The 20,638-nt window shown below is 47.2% G+C and overlaps 2 protein-coding genes across 5 annotated transcripts; one reads left to right on the forward strand and one right to left on the reverse strand.

Annotated features, from left to right (window-relative positions):
- Nucleotides 1-344: 344 nt before the first annotated feature.
- Nucleotides 345-17,491, reverse strand: lratb.1 (lecithin retinol acyltransferase b, tandem duplicate 1). Of its 4 annotated transcripts, none has more exons than XM_023966014.2 (21): nucleotides 17,169-17,491; nucleotides 16,543-16,643; nucleotides 15,750-15,819; nucleotides 15,536-15,666; nucleotides 15,378-15,466; nucleotides 15,216-15,315; nucleotides 15,023-15,066; nucleotides 13,585-13,662; nucleotides 13,058-13,254; nucleotides 9,480-9,544; nucleotides 9,305-9,411; nucleotides 9,121-9,223; nucleotides 7,425-7,524; nucleotides 6,269-6,308; nucleotides 6,133-6,184; nucleotides 5,889-6,000; nucleotides 4,501-4,584; nucleotides 3,854-3,974; nucleotides 2,241-2,331; nucleotides 1,988-2,082; nucleotides 345-1,857 (listed from the first exon to the last, which is right to left on the reverse strand). In XM_023966014.2, exons 1-20 carry the CDS (start codon nucleotides 17,401-17,403, stop codon nucleotides 2,008-2,010), a joined length of 1,995 nt encoding a protein of 664 aa, XP_023821782.1. In that variant the 5' UTR covers nucleotides 17,404-17,491; the 3' UTR covers nucleotides 345-1,857; nucleotides 1,988-2,007. The 4 variants fall into 4 exon arrangements, with proteins under 4 accessions (XP_023821782.1, XP_023821783.1, XP_023821781.1 ...); XM_023966015.2 differs by having other exon boundaries at nucleotides 345-1,860; XM_023966013.2 differs by having other exon boundaries at nucleotides 345-1,809; nucleotides 17,169-17,490.
- On the forward strand, nucleotides 17,311-20,278 carry LOC144987300 (uncharacterized). The gene is made up of 2 exons (XM_078936637.1): nucleotides 17,311-17,448; nucleotides 19,169-20,278. The coding sequence occupies exon 2, from the start codon at nucleotides 19,186-19,188 to the stop codon at nucleotides 20,143-20,145; it is 960 nt and encodes a 319-aa protein (XP_078792763.1). The 5' UTR covers nucleotides 17,311-17,448; nucleotides 19,169-19,185; the 3' UTR covers nucleotides 20,146-20,278.
- The last annotated feature ends 360 nt before the right edge of the window (nucleotides 20,279-20,638 follow it).

Consider the following 20,638-nt stretch of genomic DNA (forward strand, 5'->3'; position numbering starts at 1 on the left):
GAGAGGGAAACCAGTGCCAGCTCTGAGTTTGATTAAAATGTCCCATCATGCTCGGCGCCTCCATGCATGTAAATAAATGCCTCTCAGGTCACATCAAAGGCTTTTATTTTTTTCTTCAGACATTTTCTTTTCTCAAATCTGACAGAATGATTCACAAATGAAGTAAATGATCAAAACCAGGATGACAAACGTCAACAGGAAGTCGTCATGAAGGCGCCGTGAACGTTTGAAATGAACTTTCACTGAAACCAGAAACCAACCAAAGGAAAAGTGAGTTTCAGGTTCAAGAGGTCAAACGTTTTCCTGCATCTGTCCGTGACGACAAATACGATGAAATCAGATCATTTAATCCTTCAGAAAAGAACTTTATTTATTCAAAAAAATGATTAGGAAAATGAACAAAAAACATCATTTTGTTATGAAAGAAAGTTTGAGTAAAAAGTAAATATATTCTGTTCCATGACTAGTTTTCATTAGTATTTAAAAATATAATCTAGTGATTTACTTTTGTCATGATGTTTTTATTTGAAATTATAAATGATTTGTAAACGTTTTGATTGATGTTTTCACGTAAAAACTGTTTACAAATATTTATCTGAAAGTGAAAAGAATTAAAAACAATTTGATGATTAAAAAAATTAGCTTGAAGTTGTACGTTTTCACAATCGCTGTTTAAAAAATAAAAATATTTGGCAAGTATTCATTAAAAAGAATTCCCTACATATTCCCCACAAAACAAACATTTTGATAAGCTTGTGGTGTTCCACACGGCTCTATTCTAGGACTCCTGTCTGCTTTTTTTTCCAGAGGTTAGCACCAAAACGTTTATTCCAAATCCTGTATTTGTGAGTTTCTGCTGGCTGTGATCAAAGGTGAAGAGCTGAACGTGACGTCTGAGCCGGTTTCCTTCAGCCTCCATTTGAGCCTAAACTAAACTGCATTTCGTGTTTTTAACAGATCAGATCAGTTTTCTGTTCTGGAACCGTAACAAAGGAATTCCTTATAGATGACAATAAAGCCCAAACCAAAGGAACGGCAGTCATTAGTCTGAATCTACCTGTGTGAGAACGTCCATCATAAACGCCAAACAGGCTGCCAGGAACAGAGCTGCAGCCTGGAATGCTGTTGTGGAGGCGGGATGTTGGACAGATGTGAACCCACAGCTCATTATTCTGCCTTTTTCATGTAAAGTGGCAACATTTGTGTTTCATTTGTGTTTGGTGGGGAAACAGCACACCGGGCTCCCCCTTTACAGTGGATGACGATTTATTCTCTGCTTCAGTTTGTCTTTCTGACGTTTCTTATGGTTTTAATACAGACTGGGCTTTCTGGTCATTCGTCTCCAGCAGACGGCTGACAGCAGCTCCACCGGTTCAGGGGAAAGTTTGACACGCGGAGGTCAGCGGTGATTCTGCTGGAACATGAGGGGTCAGGCCTGGAGCTCCCGGAGAACAGACATGAAAGAGGAGCCAGAGGGGAACCCGAGACGCCCCGGCAGGTTTGGACGGGGGATCGCGCTGAAAAAGGCCGGAAGCTGCGGCGGCTCCGGCTTCAGGTCCGGTCTGGATGCAATTAGGACTCAGTGGCTTTGAGAGCCGCCGCACATTCCTGCCAGCATCAGCGCGGGTCACCGGGAGGTGAAAGACGCAGCCAGCGTCTCCTCCAATATCTGGAGACGGGGCAGATCCTCTGCAGAGGGAAGCCTGAGGACCGGTCGGCAGGCCTGGGGGGTCAAAGGTCTCCACTCAGGTCCACACTGTCTAAACGTTTGCTGCTGCCGTGAGGACCTGCGGCCGCTTTGATCAGCTCCTGGTGGCGACAGATCTGGTCACTCCACAGCTTTCAAAGAAGGTTTTCCTGCTTCCCAAACAAACACCGACCCCCCCGGTAACCCTGGAGCGGCCCCCACAGGTACATGTGACAGTTCTGAGCAAACACACTGATCTACGTCTGAAAAGAGAAGCTTCAGTCAGAGGAAGAACCACACCTCCAGGATGTCGCCGGTCCTCAGTCCACCAGGGACTTCAGGTCCGGCAGGCCGCTGAGCCTCAGGTCCAGCAGCATCTGTCCGTAGGCTTTACCCTGAAACACCAAAAGGCGCCACGTTTTTTACGGCTCTGTAAAGTCCGACTCTCTGATGTTTGCCTCCAATCCACCACTTTCTTCACACCTGGAGGTCGTTTCATTGCTCAGAACCCCCCCCCACACACAGTTTTAAGAGTTCAGGCGGCGGGGATTACCTGGGGGTCGCTGCGCAGAGACGCCACCCCTCCCCCGCCCAGCGATCGCCGCAGGACAAAGTTGAGTGCGTGGATTCCAGGCAGAGTGTACCTGAAAACACAAAACGCCAGGAAGCTGAAGAAAACAGATCTTGACCAACACTGATTCAACCACAAAACCATTCAAAGTAACTGAAAGAAAGTTTCAGTAAAAGGTAAATATATTATTATTCTGTTCTATGAGTAGTTTTCATTAGTTTAAAAAATATATAATCTAGTGATTAAATCTTTATGTTTTTATATTAAATTATAAATGATTCTTGAACGTTTTGTTTGATGTTTTCAAATCTGTAGCGAACATAAACCTGTTGTTAAAGTCAAAACCTATTTAACGATTTTTACAATTGCTGTTAAAAAAATAACTATGTTTAGCCAGTATTTTTTGAAAATAATTCTCCAAATTGACCCCACAAAACAAAAGGTTTGATACAAAGATCAGCAGGTGGTGTTCCACATGGCTCTATTCTAGGACTCCTTTCTGTCGTCAAAACTTAGTTTAGTAAAACTTTAAAGCATACGGGAATTTTCAAAGGTTAGCAATGAAAACGTTCCCTCGTTTATTCCGACCAGGTGATTTTCTGCTTGCTGTGATCAAAGCAAAAGAGCTAAACGTGACGTTTGAGCCGGTTTTCTTCAGATAACGTCCATATTTTCTTTAGGTTACATTTGTGCTTAAACTGAAACAAACGCAGCGCAGAGACTCCACCCCTCCCCCGCACAGCGATTGCCGCAGGACAAAGTGGAACGCCTCAATTCCAAAACCCTTCCAGTTTGGAAAACGTCCAGGAAGCTGAAGAAAACTGCTAGCGCTAGCAGGTCGATAGGGTTAACTGTGTTTGTGAGACCGTCTTTCTTCCTCAGCAGAGGTGAAAACCCCCATAAGGCTAAATGAAGCCTCCCCCACACGGACAAAGAACAAACGTGTCTCCGTCAGGTTCCTGCGCAGGGCTGGAAGCCGTCTGGAAGTATTTAAGGTGTGGGTGTGCAAGCGCGGACCTCCTGCAGGGTTAACGAGAGGAGGAGGTGCTCCACCAAGGTGTCTGAGGCAGCAGGAGGCCAATCAGGGCGAGAGAGGAGGTCCAGGTGGGCGAGATTCACGAGCTCCAGCTCCTCGCTACGCTGAGCTCTGAGCCACGGCTCGCCGCCGTCCTCAGCTTCCTGTAGACGGAACCGCTTTGGTTCCCCGTGTTGCTAACAGTAGATTGAAAGCAGTCGCCACATCAGAAGGGGGCGTTCAAACGGTCACTTCCAGTAAACTGGGGTGTTAGATTACAGTGAATGTGACTTCTCAAAGCCAAGTCATGTTTTACACTGATTCAACATTTGGACTCTGGATGTGATGAGTCACATGACAGGGACATTCCTGCGACTGCGGTCATGCGTGTCACCCATGCATCACCAAAACATGAGAAGTTCTTGTTGATAGTGGCTGTAACTTGTCCAACCACAGCGGCCGACGCTGACACGTTTATGAGGCTCCGCCTTTGTTCCGACTGGATTTCCTCCAAACACACGGATGCGGTTCAACACTTTACAGCTGGATTTGGTTTCATGACAGACACTGGTTGGCTCACCGTGTGACCGCCGCGCTGTGGTGTCCCGGTTCGATGAGGTGGGAGAAGTACTCGTGAACAACGGCGGGGGTCAGGTGTTGCTTCAGGTAAGGGAAGAACAGGGGATGACGGGCCACAACCCCTACAGACAGGAAGACAGAGACCCATCAGTCAAGACCGGAGATGGACCCAGTGACAGGAAATAACGTTCTGTGAACTACTTAAACCCTTTGACGGTTTGTGCAATTACGGTACTTCCAACGGACTCTGCAACAAAGGAAAACAGATCAGCTCCAAGCTTTCAGAGCAGCTGTTTCAGAATCCGTTGGAACTACGGTAACTGTGCAAACGGTCCAAAAAAATCGTAGTTTAAAGAACAGGAGTAACGCCGGCTTTGTGTCCTCCGGTGTCTGAAGGCAAAGAACCTTAAATAAAGGGTATATTTATGAGGCTTTAGCAGAAACATCAATGTGTCGTAGTTTATTCCCTTTTAACTATTAAATAATCAAACAGAAAAACACAAGATCAAAAGCAGAGAAAAGGTTTTAGCTGAAAAATGCTTTAAAGGTTTGTGAGACGTCCAAAGTCCTCTAGAACTTCAGCTGCAGCGTCTCAGTCTGGTACTGACGGAGTTAAGTCTGAATTCGTGCTGCTGGTCTCCTCCTCACCGATGTTAGCCGAGTCTCCTTTGTCTCCGCTCCTGGTGAACGCCAGCTCCTCCAGCCTGTAGCTGTGTGGTCCGCTGGGCAGCTCTGAACAGAAAAAAAAAACACTCATTTGGCTCAAACAGGCCCGTTAAAGTCCTGGTTTCTGTTCCCTGGTCCGGTTGTTTGAATGCAGGCTTTCAGTTTGGGTTTCAGACCCTCAAAGGAAGTTTGGGTCCCAACAAACTCTGAAAAGACTTTGAATCCCAGCAAACAACGTTTGTTTTCTTTCAGTGCTCAAAGGGTACAGCGGGTGTCTTTAGAGACTCTGAGGGTGAGGAACTGGGCTCAGTAACAATCTTCTTCTCAAACACCCGCCGTGGACACCGTGTTCAACTCCTCCTCCTGAACATCTTCAGACAATAGTCAGAGCTCGGTCACTCCTGAAGAAAGCCTCGTCGAAAAAGCCTCTAATTCCTTTCAGTCTTTTCAGTTCCAGATTGTCCAGAGTCCAGAGCTGAGCCATCGGTTGGTACCGCTGGTCCTCTGAGGACTACAGGAAAACCAAACCCCCACTGGACCTTCTCTGAGTCTGAGGGGGAATATTGTCAGGTGTTTTTTTAGTCACCTTAGTCCTGCTTTCTGTTTGTGAACCGGATAGAAAATGATAGGACGTCTGTTTGAGGTCAGCCCCCCCAATGACTATGGTTCACAGCAATCATGTGGTCCAGGACCAGACACTGATGCTGCTCTTCACACGTGAAGACACCAGAGCAGCCAGAGGTAGAGCAGTCTGATCCGAAGGTTAGGTTCCCGCCCTGACCGCCCATGTGTCGCAGTGTCCTTGGGCAAGACACTGAACCCCACATTGGTTATCGGTCAGCGACCGGGTGTTTGGCAGCAGAGCCACCATCGGTACGTGAATGGGACTGGGACTGTAAAGCGCCTTAGGTCTTCTAACAAGGTAGAAAAGTGCTTTACAAATATCTGTTGGGTTTCTCATATTGGGGGCCGAGTACAGCCGTGTCTGTAGGGGCCACATTGGTGGACCATGACCATAGTGTAGTATGTCTGTTAAGGTGGTCAACAACAAAAAAAGATCAAACCCTTACAAAAACCCATCCAGTCTCCACTAGAACTCCTCTACTGACTTTTGCAGAACTCTGCTTTTATCCAGACACCCTGTAAGACCGCCACGTTCACACAAGACCTGGTTACCGCCTTTCAGAGTCAACCAGGATCTAAATGAAACACTAGAACCACTTCAATGACCCTGAAACGACTTCATAAAACACCTTCATTTATCACAGTTATACAAAGAACACGGTAGTCTGGCTGAGGATCAAAACCCACATGTATCGATGATCGAAGCGTGTCAATAGGAAACTGATCATCCGGGTGTCATTGATCACCTGTGTCAGGTGTGTCTTCTGCTGAGGTGGGAGGGGCTTCATCTCTCACAGGTGTGTCAGGTTCAGCCTCTGTGAGGGACTCCACCAGCTTTCCACCCAGGTGGATGTCCACCTGGAACGACATCAGGGGTTTTAGCTTGAACTGAACTGGAAGGTGTTTGGGTTCTTTTCTAAAGTGTTGGTTATTTTGGACACATTGAAAGGACAAAATGAGACATGTGGGAGTGGTTTGGACCAAACTGACCGTTAGCTGAGATTTGGGCTGCAAGAAGAAAAACGGCTTCAGAACAGGAGACCTGTGGGACATAAAACGTGACATGGAGGTTTATGGAGGTTTTTACAGGCCTTTTTATGGTTCTGGGTTTTTACTACTAACTCACACTTTGGGTCGTCCTCCAACAATGCCAGTGAGCCCAGGAGCTAAACCACAGAGAGAAGAGGACAGCTTTAGCCCTGACGTTCTGTCCCGTCTGGTTCTACACAGTGACCGTATGAATCTGCAGGAGTCACACAGAGTTCACTACCAGATAAAGCCTGAGGTCGCTAACACCAAACCGTGGTTCAGGAGGTCAAAGCCCCAGCTATCTGCTGCCGGTGAGGAGAGACTCCCACTGCAGCAGGAATCCAGAGCCGCAAACATCAGAGGAACAGAGCTCAGCTTTGTGTGTCTGCGTATCCCCACCAAAACCAACACCAAGGATAATCCATTCATTCCTCCACTTCAACACCAGAACAAGAACTTTTGAACTGCAGTTAATCTTCTGGAATAACCTCCAACTGATTGGATGCAGTGACCGTCCTCATGAAGACATTTACCACCGATAGCTAGAAGGACAGTCCTAAAGCCTCACGCTGCCTTCACGTCGGCCCCAGAGAAAACTCCATTGAAAACTTCTGATGAAAAGTCTGTAAATGAGCCGAGATCTTTCAAAAATCGGAGGAGAAAGCCTGGAGTCAGCAGACATTGAACATTAGTACTGGTGCTGGTACCGGTTAGCGACAGTCCAGTGTGAGCAGCATATGCTACAGGCGCGTTCATTAATGCTGGCTGTGTCTGTAGCATCAGGGACACGGACCTGTATGGGTCGACCGCTGAACGGGCCATGTGACTAAGGCTAAAGGTGAACTGGCAAACCAGAGACGGAGGAATTCAAACCATCGATGGAACGAACCATGGAATGAGGAGAAAATGCTTATGGAATATCAGAGGAAAACGAGCTTCTGAGGAATCATCTGACTTAGCAGAAAACGTCTTTGATGAGGATGAAATCAATTTCAGATAAAGACTAGAACTCTTTCAAATCAAAGGTCTTCACATTCATGCAGTCGCTGACAGGAATCTACAGTTATTAACTGACAGACGACGGGGAATCGATGCTAAAACATCCCAAACACCAGAACTCAGACAGCGAACTGGTTTCTGATCCTCGGCTCGTCATAAAGGCGCCTCTGTGCAGAGACGGGTCACGGCGCCCAGAGCCCACGGCGCCCAGGGCCCACGCGCCCAGAGCCCACGGCCCACGGCGTGCGTCGTACCCATGCCGGTTCCCGCTGAGGCGATTTCCCGGGAGAAGACTTCCAGGGCTTTCTTCTGCTTGTGGTGGACGGACATCCAGATGACGGCCTCCCTGGATTCCTGCAAACACAGGAAGCTTCTTCAGGAGGCTGGGAATCCCGGCGCTCCTCCCTCTTCTTCTTTCCGACTCCTATTGTTCATACTTTGTTTTATTTTGAAACATCTCCCCTGCGGACAATGAACTAAAAATATTCTGTTTGCTTTTCATTTCAATGGAGCTGAAAAACAACATTTGGATTACTCAACAGTCACATCTTTAATCCCCTAAAATATATTTTACACAGAAACATATGATCACAAAATACATGTTAAATATTTAAAATGTGTTGTAAAGCCGTGAAGCGTTGATGTTATAATGATAAGGACTGTTTTCTATGAAACTGTCATTTTCATTTTAGAAATATTAACAGAAAAGCCGTTTTTGCATGAAAAGATGCAAGAAGGGATTTCAAAATAAAACTAATTTGTTTATTTGATAACTTGCTTTCATATTTCAGATCTACTCCGATTGAAATAAATGAATTTCCGAGAAAAAAAACAGTAAATATAAGTCAGCATCTTAACTCTCCAGTCACCCACACCTGAGAGCTCTCTGTTTACATTCTCTCCTGCTAGCTTACACCCCAACCTAACATTAGCATTGCAACGAAGATGGATCTGCGTACTGTGCTAGAAAATAAAAGCGTTTAGCCGATCATGCTAGCTCTACAGAGAAAGTGGGTGTGTCTGTTAGCCTGGGGGCGGAGCTGCCAGTGCAGTCTCTTCCTGGAAGGGGCGGTTCCTCACTTTGTGATGTCACAATGTGAGGAACCGCCCGTTTCCGTGGATTTGGAGGGCCTGGTGGTGGTTTTAAGATGTGTGAATGGATCAAAATACTACTTTAGCGTTGTTTTTTGTGAGGAATGAGTATTTATAATACGCTAAAAAGCTAAAACAAAGTGGATTTTTTTATGATATAGGCTCTTAAAAACAAAAAGAAAATAAGAATCTGGAAAAGGTTTGTTCACCTTTTCATCAGAAAGTTCTTTGTCAATATCTTTAAACTGAAAATATTTCATAAAGCTTGTGGCCACGCCCTCTTTACCAAAGTTCAGGTAAAAAGTCTCATGTTTTTCCTCTTCTTTAAAACTCAAACACCATCATCCAACCATGGTATCCCATAATTACTACCTTTTCCTGTTTCCTTTCATTTATCAAACATTTCATTTTGATTTTTGAAAATGACTTTGCTTTTCCAAAATGTTTCCTTTTGATTTGGTTTCCTAGTTTTAGAACTATGTGAATGTGAAGCTATTTTTCTGGTTTGTTTTGCTTTTTTCAAATTTCATTGTGATTTTTGTGATTTGTTTTTGGGATTTGGACTTCAGGGCCTCCGTAAGGAACCGACCTGTCAGCGTTGGGTCTGGTTTTGGAAAGAAGTCCATCCAAATCCATCTTCACTCAAAAATAGATCATGGCTATAAATCTACACATTTCTGGTATTTTTAGGGCGGAATCGTCTTCTTGAATCAGAAACAAAGTTGTCCAAATCACCGCTGAAGTGAAAACACAGAGCAGATTTCCTTCAGGGTGGAAATGTGACACGTTAACCTGAAGGACCCGGCTGGTGGTTGTGAGGCTGCAGGATGCTGGCGGCGCGGCGCCGGCGAGCCTTACCTTGTTGCGAGCGTTGTGGCCGTACGTGTCCTCAGCTCCCAGGATCTGGACGTTGACGGCGCTGAAGTCGTCCAGATTCAGCAGCTGGAACAGACGCCGCGTCCTGCAGTGGAGAGGCGGACCTTCATCGCTGAGGAGCCTTGATCCGGTAAACGGAGCTCCCAGAAACCCCCCTTCTTCTCACCGTTTGATGAGGCTGTCCGCCGTCCGCCTGGCCTTCTCCGCCGCCCTCGGACCTCCGACCGGACAGACCGCCGTGGCTCTGAAGCCATCCAGGTAAGTGGCGCACACCTGCTCACCAGGACGGAAACATCAGCGACGCGCCAGAAAGAGAGGAACCCGTGACGGGAGACGCCCACCTTGTAGTCGTTTGGAGGAGGGAATCCTCTGGCTCCACGGACGCTGACGGCTCCTCCTTCTGTTCCTGGACAAACAACCGGACCATCAACCTGACTGTCAACCGGACCATTAAACTGACCATCAACCTGACCATCAACCAGACCATCAGCCGTACCATCAGCCGGACCATCAGCCGGACAGTCAACCGGACCATCAGCCGGACCATCAGCCGGACCATCAGCCGGACCATCAACCGGACCATCAACCGGACCATCAGCCGGACCATCAACCAGACCATCAGCCGGACCATCAGCCGGACCATCAGCCGGACCATCAACCTGACCATCAGCCGGACCATCAGCCGGACCATCAACCGGACCATCAGCCGGACCATCAGCCGGACCATCAGCCGGACCATCAACCGGACCATCAGCCGGACCATCAGCCGGACCATCAACCGGACCATCAACCGGACCATCAACCGGATCATCAGCCAGACCATCAACTGGATCATCAGACTGACCATCAACCGGATCATCAAATGGACCATCGACCGGATCATCAGCCAGACCATCGACCGGACCATAAAACAGATCCGACACAAAACCATGTTTCACTTTGATGAATTCATCATCATTTCCTTCTTTTTAGCCGCTAATGTGCAGCACGGAGAGCAGTTCAAGGTTGACCTTAACCAGAACCATCCAGAACCTTAACCAAAACCGTGCAGAACCTTAACCAGAGTCCAAGTCTTCTTCAGCTCACAAACCAACAGATTCATCAGGACTTCCTGTGAGAACTTTCAGTCGTCCTGGTTCTGAAACTGCAAAGCAGCCCTCACCATCACACCACCACCACCATGCCGAGCCACGATGCTGTTTTTCCTGAGGTGCCGTTGGTTCGAGTCCAGGCCGGAGGTCTTCAGCGTTCTAGTCCAGACGTTCCTCTGAGTTCTAGTTGCTCTTCAGACACTCTGAACTCTCCTATGGATCCAGGTTTGTCCAAAAGTCTGACTGACTGTTGGATCCTGAACTCGGACCTGAACTGAGTCCACAAAGACCTGCAGGTCTTCCCATCTCCTGCTTCTGTCACGACCTCCTGGAGGAGAATGTTGTTCTACTTTCTAGTGAAGTTAGTGTTCTTTATCTATTTTCAGAATGACTCTTATTGCAGTCAAAGAGTTTCATGACTTGTAATGTATGTTCATTTAGGATTTATGTCCGGCACTTTGCATTCATGTTGATGGAAGGGGATTTACTAGTTTAGTGATTGATGGAAAGAATCATTCAGGAGTCCGTTTGTTTTGTCCTAAAACGGATCCCTGAGGGACGCCACTGCTCTTCCTGTTTGGACCTCGTTTATTTTTACTACGATTGTAAATAAATGTCAGAGAAATCATGAGAAAGAAAAAAATAAAATAAAATAAAACAGCATTAAGGAAACTTCAGTTTTACTGGTTTTATTTTAATCAAACCTTAAAAATAAACAGACTTTTATTTTCCCATAATCTTTTTGGAGGGGAAACGTTTTGTTTTGAGGTAAACAGTCTTGAATCTTTCTCCGTTTGCTCTTTCAGCCTCCGGACTCTCAGAGCAGAGAAAGGGGGGAGCGGCTTTGGCCCCCGTCCCCCCCTCGCACCACCCGTTACCTCGCCGTACGTGCAGCGGACGCCGCGCTGGGCTCCGTCACCCCTGCGTGAACCGAGCCCAGAACTCGCCTTTGGCCGGGTTTCCCGCCCGGCTGCGTTTAAAGATAAACTGCCGAGTGCAGAGTCGGGTCGGGCGGCGGTCAGACCGGACTCCAGAGTTCAACCGGGCTCAATTAGAAGAAATATTTACATTTTTAGTAACAACTTGCAGAGTTCACATTCAGTGGGTGTCGTCACATTTCTGCGCTCATCTCTGAGTCAGAACGGTTCTGGCACGGCGCCGTTCCCCGAGCTCCATAAACGGTTTGCTGTTGTGGTTTCTCAAGGATATTGTGGCCTGAAAGTTGACAGCAGCGCATAGTTTACGACTAAACCATCTAAACACAACCTGAAACACACAACAGCAAACCAGGCGGGATTGTTCGGGGTCAAAGGTGAAGCTGCGAGTCCATCAGAACCGCTGCGAGTCCATCAGAACCGCCGCCACAGCAGGAGGTGACAACAGTAGATCTCTGTCAGGTGTTGTCATCTGATGGAAGGGTTAGAATCCCTGCAGCTCTGGAGGTTCTGGAGGGATCAGACGTGCGTTCACACAGCAACACCAGAACCAGTTGATTCTGCAGATCGGTCTGAGGCTTCATCGGGGCTTCTTCTTCATCTTTATCTACTGTCCTCCACCGTGTCAAAGCCGTGTAAATCTGGTCAGTCAGTTTTCAAAAAGGACGCCATCCATACATTAGGATCAAGTTCGACCTGCTGTAACTTCTAACACGTGTTCAGTAGCCGCGTGTTTTGTACGCACAGCCCCAAAAACGGCTGCAGGAACTCGGACACTGACGCGTGACGGTGAGAGATTTTGAACACGGATGCCCTAAAATGCGTGGCGTGGTCGCCTGAACGCGCGTTTACGAGGGCGGTGTGAACGGAGCGTACGGGTGAAGCAGGGGACACGCAGGCGTGTCGTCTAGACTTTTCCTTTTTTAACCCCCTGCGATCCTGCGACCCTATACGGGTCCAGACGACCCGGAAAACCTGCTGCACCTGTACGGGTCGACCCCCCCTATGGGTGCATGTGACCACGGCTTCAGACGTCGCCTACGATTGAAGCTCAATGTGGTAAATGTTTGTCCATCCCTGACAGCAGCGGTCGTCCTCTCCACTCAGTCTCCTCCCATCAGAACGGTTCTGTCCGTCGGTTCTGTCGGGTCTTTATTTTCATTTTAAACGGGTTTTGATGGCAGAACATGAAGATCCAGATGTTCGGTCTGGTTCCTAAAGGTTTGAGGACACGTCTCATTAGAGAAATGTTCTGTGTGGTTCTAAAACCTGGTCCGGTTTTTGGAAAACGGCTCCTAAATGTGATGAAAACCACGTTTGTTTTGGGTCAAAGTGAGTTCAGCTGCAGATGAACAGAGAAGACCTCGAATGGAATCCAGTCCAGCATCATGACCTGCCTCTTTGGCTCTCTGAACCAATGGGAAAGCAGCAGGAGGCGTCGCCGGGCGGATCTGCACCCGGGTGAGCAGCAGGTTTGTAGAGTGGTGTGAAATATTGGGGATGTTTCCAGAGTTTATATACAACTAAAGTGATTTGTGATGTTATTGACTCTAAGCGCCGTGGGAGGACAGAACCCGCCTCGTCTCCACAGATCCAGAAGAGGGGAATTAATTACCGGCAGGAGCAGAAACGAGGCGTCTTATCAGAGAGCGGCGGTTCAGCGGCGGGTCACAGGACGCGTTCAGGGGTTCGCCTGGAGGTTAGGAGCTCTCCACGGGTTCAGGCCGGGACACATGTTTGGTTTCTGAAGCAGCGGCTGATAAGGAGCTTCATGGAGGCTCAGAGGAGGGTGGCGGGTTCAGTCGGGGGCCAGAGTCAAGCCCCAGATGAGTTTGTTTAAGGTCACTCTGACAGAGCTATGAAAGCCTTTGGTGTGTGTGTGGGGGGCGGTACCGGATACTTCCTGGAGGACCACCTGGCTGAAGTCGCAGGTGACGTCGGGCAGCAGGTATCGCCGCGGGTCGCCGATCTCGTACACCAGCTGCTCGGCCACCGTTCCAAAGGAGACCAGGCCGCCGGTGTTGGGAGGCTTGGAGAGAACGAAGGAGCCGTCGGGCGAACACTCCACCACCGGGAAGCCCATCACGTCCCTGGGGGAGGGGCACAGCTCACCTCAGACCTAAGGTTAAGCTCACGTCAAGCTCTGACTGAATTTTCTTAGCGTAAAAGGAAAAAACAGGAAATGAACTTGATTTGTTCTCAGATAAAACGGTGGCAGCAGCATCATGGTATGGGCTACTATACCATGATGCTGGTATAGAGGAGTCCAGACAGGTGAGAGCTGGGACAACCCGGAGATAACATGGTCTGGCCTGACTTCTAGGGTTTGAACCCCTCTTTCCTCTCTCCCTTTGGGGGGGGTCTTTCGTTTAGTAGAACATCTACGTTTAGAACCGGACCCCCGCCCAGCTGATACCCACCAGTCAGGAACTCTGTGCCAGTCGGTGAAGATGCCGCCTGTGCTCTGGGCGCCACACTCGATCAGGTGACCTGCGAGACTGAAACAACAGCAACAGCTACAACGACTGCCGTTAGCTTTTCATCATCACATGCTGTTCAGAACAACCAGACAGGAAAAAACGACACCTGTAGTGCAGAAGCCTTCCATGAGGAAAGTTCTTCCCAAACTGACAATAAGGTACTGAGGGGCGTACCACAGGGCTCTGTGCTTGTGCCCATAATGTTTAGTCAACATATTTACTTATATGAAGAACACTTGTAACAGTTTGTAGCAGTTTGTACACTACGGGTTAAAAGTTTCAGAAAACTTTAATTGGTGGAAACGGCCAATGAAGAGCTGGAAATGTTACAAAAGTAAACAGAGAAATGACAAAATGTTAAAAAAAAATGTTAGTTTATCCAAAACTGAACATTGTCCACACATTGAAATTATGTAAAAAAGTAATTTCAAGAGAAAAGGAAGGATTTGAACAATTTAAAGCTGTCTGTGCCCCAGAGGCTGACACAGATGTTCCAACCCAAACGGTGAGGGTTCAAACCCTCCTGAGCTCCACATGAGCACCGCTGTACAGCCGAAAGTTGTGTTTTATAAGAAACTAAAGATGGAGTTCAGACGGAGCATCATTAAACGCAGAAATGTGGGTCTATCCTCCAGAGAAAGTTTAAAGGACTCTGAGCTGCATCCGGGTCAAAGTCTCCGTTTGAACGGTGACGATCTGGACGCGGACCGGACGAGTCGCACCAAGAAAGTCCGTGTGAAGACGTCAGAATAATAAGAAGAAGCTCATCTGGACCAGAAAATACTAGTTACTGAGTAAAACCCATGAACCAACATCTGAAACGTTCGGCTCCTCGAGCAGAATCCCCGTTCAAATAAAGTGGAAAGCTCCAGAGTCAAACACAGAGGAGGAAGTGTGATGGTATGGGTCTGATGCTCCGGTTTCATCAAGCTTGGACCAGGAGGTTCATCCAACAAGAATCGACCCAAAACAGACGGTTCTGCTAGAACCACTAGAAAACAAGAACCAGGCTAGAACAGAGTTCAGATGTTTTGTCTGTAAAAAATGTTGATGGATTTAAAGTTCAAGAACAGAATCCAGACTAAAGTTTGATTCCAGGATTTATGTTTTAACCTCCAGTTATTAGTACGACTCATGTTTTACAGTGAAATAGGTCTTAAAATCTCCGTAAACTTTGGGCCTCTAGAGTCCATTTTAGACACACAGCTGATGATGTGAAGAGATTCTGAAACGAAACGGCTTCATGCAGACGGATCCTGGATCAGTGAAACGTTTGATGCTCAGCCTGAACCCCATGAGTGACGGAGCTCTGATGCAAACATGGAGGCGTCTGGATGTCAGGAAAGTGGAGCAAAGCTTCAGGAAGAGCTGTTTCTACCTTCCTGCTGCCAGAAGGTCGTAGTCGCTTCTGCTCCATCCGAACTGCAGGAAAACACAGAAAGGTCTTTAAGCTCCTCGTCTGACGGACGTGTGCTGTGCATCAGCAGGACATGCGGAGGACATGTTTGCAGCTGCTGCAGGTCCTGCACGGATGGAAGCCGCCTGACCTACGGTTCCGCTGACAAACCTACAGCGTGCATGAGCGGCCCCAGCGCCACGGCGCTGTCCACGCAGCGTCCCGTCACCACCACGTCGGCGCCCAGGTCCAGGCAGCGGCGGATGGGCTGGGCCCTGCACACACACAGAGGCGCGTCAGCGGCGGCCCGGGCCGCAGAGCGACTCGGCCGGCGTACCCCAGGTAGGCGTTCATGCTGTGCAGCGTCCGCGGCAGCGGCTGCATGCCCTCGCCGTCCGCCATCTGGACTTCCGCCATGCGGCCCCTCTGAGGAAGGAGACATGAGACCACCGGGAAAAACCACACGTTTAAACTTCCACGCAGACGATGTCACACCCGCGGCATGAGGTCGTCGCCCGTCACCACGGCGACCTTGAGGTTAAGCCCCGCCTTCTTGACGACCTCCCGTATGGCCTCGGCGCACGCCAAAGGGTTCACCCCGCCTGCGTTGCTGACGATACGGATCCCTGCCGGGGAGAAGGGGCCGGCGTGTTCAACCGTTGCCATGGAGACAGGACGCCCAACAACAACTCTGCAGGCGTGCGCTCACCTTTCCTGTGGATGTCGTTGATGAACGGCGCCAGAGCGGCGTGCACAAAGTCTGGAGCGTAACCCAGGTTCTGCAGGAGGAGAGTTCAGAGACAGGCTGCTTACGCCCCCTGCTGGCAGAGACCAGCTCTGCAGCACAGAGTTCAGTGAAACCTGCAACGCTGGCGTTTCCTTCATGACGGAAGCTCACCAAAATAAACGCTTCAATAAACAATCAGGACGAAATGTTCTCCTTTATCTGCTCTAAGGGTCGTTTTAAAGTCGCCCTCTGGTGGGAATAATGATCTGTCAGGTTCTAGTGGAGGAAAAATATTAAAAACAAATAGGATTAAAATGCCTTTCTCCACCCTTTCTTCATTCAAATCACTGTGAATCGGAGGGAAAAAATCCTGTATGACAAAGATGATCCTATGTGTGACGGGGGCCTTAAGCTCCAAGCTCCGCCCCTTTCTGATGCAGACAAATAGATCCGTGATCGCCTTTGTTTTCCTGGTCTGAGCTGGAATCTGGATCTACACTGGTCATCTGGATGGATCTGATATCTCTAATGTTAGGAAGGGGCTGCAGCTAGCAGGAGACGGTGTGAACAGAGAGCTCTCAGTTATGGGTGATGGGAATAGGGGGCGGGGTTGTTTGTGCCCACAACTCAATCGTTATTGTATAACGTTTTGCAGAAACCAGTTCCTGTTTTTTTTATTTGGCCTAAAACAAACGTCATAATCCAAATGAAAAGAGGAGGGGGGAGAAAAACAGATTTTGAACAGAAGCCCCGCCCCCTCCCAGAGTGGACTCACAGGCGCCTTGGTTCTGGCGGCGGTGAGCAGCGACATGGTGATCTCACTGAGGTAGTCGAAGACCAGGAAGTCCAGCCTCCCGCCGAAGATCAGCTGAGGCACTGAAACACACACACACACGTGCACACACACGTGCACACCTCTGAGCAGCGACAGACTGATTTCTGTTCTCACTGAGCCGATCTGAGATCAGGTTTGAATCCAGATTCAACAAACTAAATCTCTGATTGGTTGAAAAAGGTCTCATAGAAACAAACATGGATGGAATAAAAACAAACAATAAACAACAGCAAATGTAAAGTGAAAATGAATATAAAGGCTGTCAAGAAGAAAAAATAAAATAAAAAAATATTTAAAATTTAGGACCATGAAAAAACAAAACAAAAAATAGAAATATTTTATTAAAAAATGATCATTAAATAAAATATTTAAGATGTAAGGTCAATTAAACAATTATTAAAAAAAATGTCTAAAATAAAAAGTAAAATTTTTTAGATCAGGCGCGCATGCGCACGAATCTTTGTTTGTTTGAAAGTGTGTAAACAAAAATATTATGAATTATTGTTCCGCAGCTGATGGGTGTCGAACCGAACCGAACTCCCGGAACCACAAACCAACGCCGGTACCTGAAGTGGCCGTGTCCCCCCAGAACCCGGAGGCGCAGCCGATCCGGACCGTCCCGGCAGAACCGGAACAGGCTCTGTGAGAGTCGGTCTGACTTGGGGGCGGAACCGAAGCCGAACTCCGCCGTAAAAAGTTCGTTATCGGACCAAAAATGAGGCGGTTTTCTGCGCGTGCGCCGCGTGACCCCCATCCGCCGGCGGGGCGGGCGGCCCGGAGCAGCCGCGCGAGGCTAGACATCCTTCATGAGGGGAGAAAAGAGAGGAAAAGACGGGAAAGTTCAAGGTGCGTCTGTGCGCCTACAAATACAGTCCGACGGGAAACGCTGCGTCAGCGTTCCGGGGTCTGACGTCATCCCGTCGAATAGACCACATAAAAATAATGATATAGAGGAAAAAAAAACATAAAACACCATTGTCCTTGGAATGGGTCTGAATGAAATAAAAACAACTGGTTTAGATTTTAAGTGAAAAAAATCCCTCTGTGTTAAAAATGTCCGTCCTTCCCTCCCTCCCTCTCTGTCTGTCTCTCTGTCTATTTATCTATCTATCTATTTTTCAAACCCGCTCAATTCCTTTTGGGGTGACAGGGATGCTATAAAACAGTTGTTTTACTGTAACGTTCTTTTGAATAATAAGAATTTAAAAAAATTGTTTTCTACATCCTTCATTATTGCAAATGTAACAACAATTGAATAACAACGTGTTGAAGTAACTCAACCCCTCCCACACAAACCAAAATTAAAATATGGTTAAAAACAAAACAGAGAACAGAGCATTTCCTCCAGTCCAAGATTAAAACATGTGAAGTGGTCTCGTGTCATCATGTATGTTTATATTTATACTTTAATTTATAGTCATAAGTCATAAAAACCACTTAAACAGTTTCCTTTACTAAGTCATGTTTGTTTTACAAAGAATATTATAACAAGTTATAACCATCTTTAGGCTTTTTTTTGCTTTTCATTTTCTGTGACAGTAAAACAAAAACAGTCAAGAAAAGTGATTTATGGGTAAAGTATTTCCATAGACGCGCACCTGTCAAAAAAAACACACACTCACAAATGAAAACCAACCCAACAATAACAGTGGATTTGCATGATGCAGATAGCCGGCTCCATCTGGCTCTTCCACACGTCTGTTTACTCAGAAAAAGGTTGTCCTAAAAGACGAGCCGCCGAATGCCAAAATAAACGCAAGCACAACACGTAAGTTCAGTTTATTCAAAGAAAAAAGTGTAAACGGTTTTTAAAGCAGAAGTTTTTATTATTATGTTTTCATTATTGAGTTTGATTTTTCCATTTGAATGATTCTGTGTTTGTACGCGTTTGTTTGAACATCACTGCCTGCCTGTAATAGAAAATCAATGTTCAGTATTTGCATCAGTTAAACTGACAACCAGGAATGAGTCTCACTGTTTTTCATGGTAATTATTGTATAAAGTCAAATATTTGCTTTTGGGAAAATCCTTTTTTGTTTAAAAAAAATGTTTTAAATATTTGTCTTCCGAAGATGGGTTCGGGCGCAGACAGAAAAAACACAAACACAGATAACAAAGTTATAAATATTTCTAGATAAACGTGCAAAAATGACTTAATTTTAATTTTTTTAATTTTAAACTCCCGTTAGTTTTCACACACCTGGATGTTGGACATTTGTTCTCTGCATTTGCCCACTGGGGGAGTGGCGAGCTGTAGACACAAGAACCATTTGGTGGTTTAACCCCCCAGTCCAACCACTTTATGCTGAGGGCAAAGCAGGAAAGAAGTGGGTCACATTTCTAAGGGTCTTTAGTTATCACTCAGGCATGGATTTGAACCCATGACCTTCCAGGGTGGATACCCTACACTAGGTCATAGCTCAGCTTAGAAGGGTAGCCATGTTTTTTTCCAGTCTGTGAGACTTTCTGATTAAAATTCAAATGTTCTCATTATATGCTGATGATACCTGTTTGTATCTTTTAGATCGTAAAACCACAAATGAAAGTCTTTGTCTTTTTTTTTCAGGCTTGAAACCGTGAAAAATGCAGGTCAACTCTTCCTCCACCATCTTCCACATGTCTCCGCCCATTTGTTCACTGAACTCCTCCCTCTATCCCGTCCTTTTTTCATGCTTCAATGAAAAAACCTCCATCATTTTGGTCACCTCCCTCACATTCACCTACTTCTTCCTCAGCTTTCCTGTCTGCATCCTCATCTTCTGGTATGGTTTCAGACGGTGGAGAGAGAAGAGGTCGGCTCCAGAACCGAGCAGCCACACCGACGTGTTCACCTACTGCATGGCCGCGGTGGACAACAGCCACGCTTTGGGACTTCTGTCTTACTTCTACGCCATGCAGATCTGTCATGTGACCTTGATAACTTTTGCTTATTACTGTATCCTCTTTACTAACTGTGGCCAGACGTTCTTTCACTTCCTGACGTGTATAGAGCGCTACCTGGCTGTAGTTCACCCCATCACCTACATGAGGCTGAAACAGGCCCAGGGGGTCCGGGTCAGAGACGCGGCCATCGCTTGTGTTTTCCTGTCATGCTGTGGACTGGCGGGTGTCGGAGCGCTGCTCTTCCCCGTCTTTCCCACACAACTGTTGTTGTTTGCGTTGGCCTTCATTGTGGTCGTCGTCTGTTTCTGCACGGCGGCCGTTTTCTGCGTGCTAAGACGCCCGGGTTTGGGGAATGACGAATCAAAGAGGAGGGCCTTCCACACCGTCGCGGCCATCTCCGTGGCGCTGCTGTTGAGGTTTTTTGGCCAGTGCTTCACCATCACTGTGTTGGGTTCCGAGGAAAACTATGAATTCAATTTCTGCGTGACTTTCTTTTCTGGCTGCTGGCTGTGTGTGCCGAGCAGTCTGGTCCTGCCGGTGCTGTTCCTGCAGAGGAAAGGCGTGCTAAAGCTGCCGGGCTGCAGCTCCAACAGGAAGGAAAACTCGAGCCAAGCTCAAAAATGTCAGTCAGGAAAAGAGAAGACAGAAAATAACAAATGAAATGCAGAGCAAACGGCCTGAAGTAACTAAATAAAATGTACAGGGTTGTTATAGTTTAACCAGTAAAGTCATGATTATGAATTAATCATTGACATCACTCTTCTTCTACCATCTTCTCTGGTGCCAGCCTGCATCGAGCCTCAAGCCTACCTGTTGTGGTTTCTGTCCTGTTTGGGTGTTTTACCTGTTTTTCTGTCCTGATCTGAGTTAGTTTTGACCCGGTTCAACCTAAACATCTCATCTGTATGGGATGGCTGGTCCCTGACCAACTGTGGATCATCTGTTTTCTTTCTCTGGACCCGGTTGTTCCTGCCGTTTGGAGCCTCTAAGGTCCCTCATCTTCATTGCTGAGACTGCCCTCTACTGATTGGAGGACCATCCTGCCTCTCATCTTGTGTTTATCTTTCAATCCTTCTATCTTATTAGGTGTTTATTGTAATCTGGGGTTTCAGACAAACTTTGCATTTCTGCTCAATAATTAAGTTCTGGATAA

The sequence above is a fragment of the Oryzias latipes genome, chromosome 18, assembly GCF_053564925.1.
Source record: "Oryzias latipes strain Hd-rR chromosome 18, Olatipes_Hd-rR_3.1".
Lineage (NCBI taxonomy): Eukaryota > Metazoa > Chordata > Actinopteri > Beloniformes > Adrianichthyidae > Oryzias > Oryzias latipes.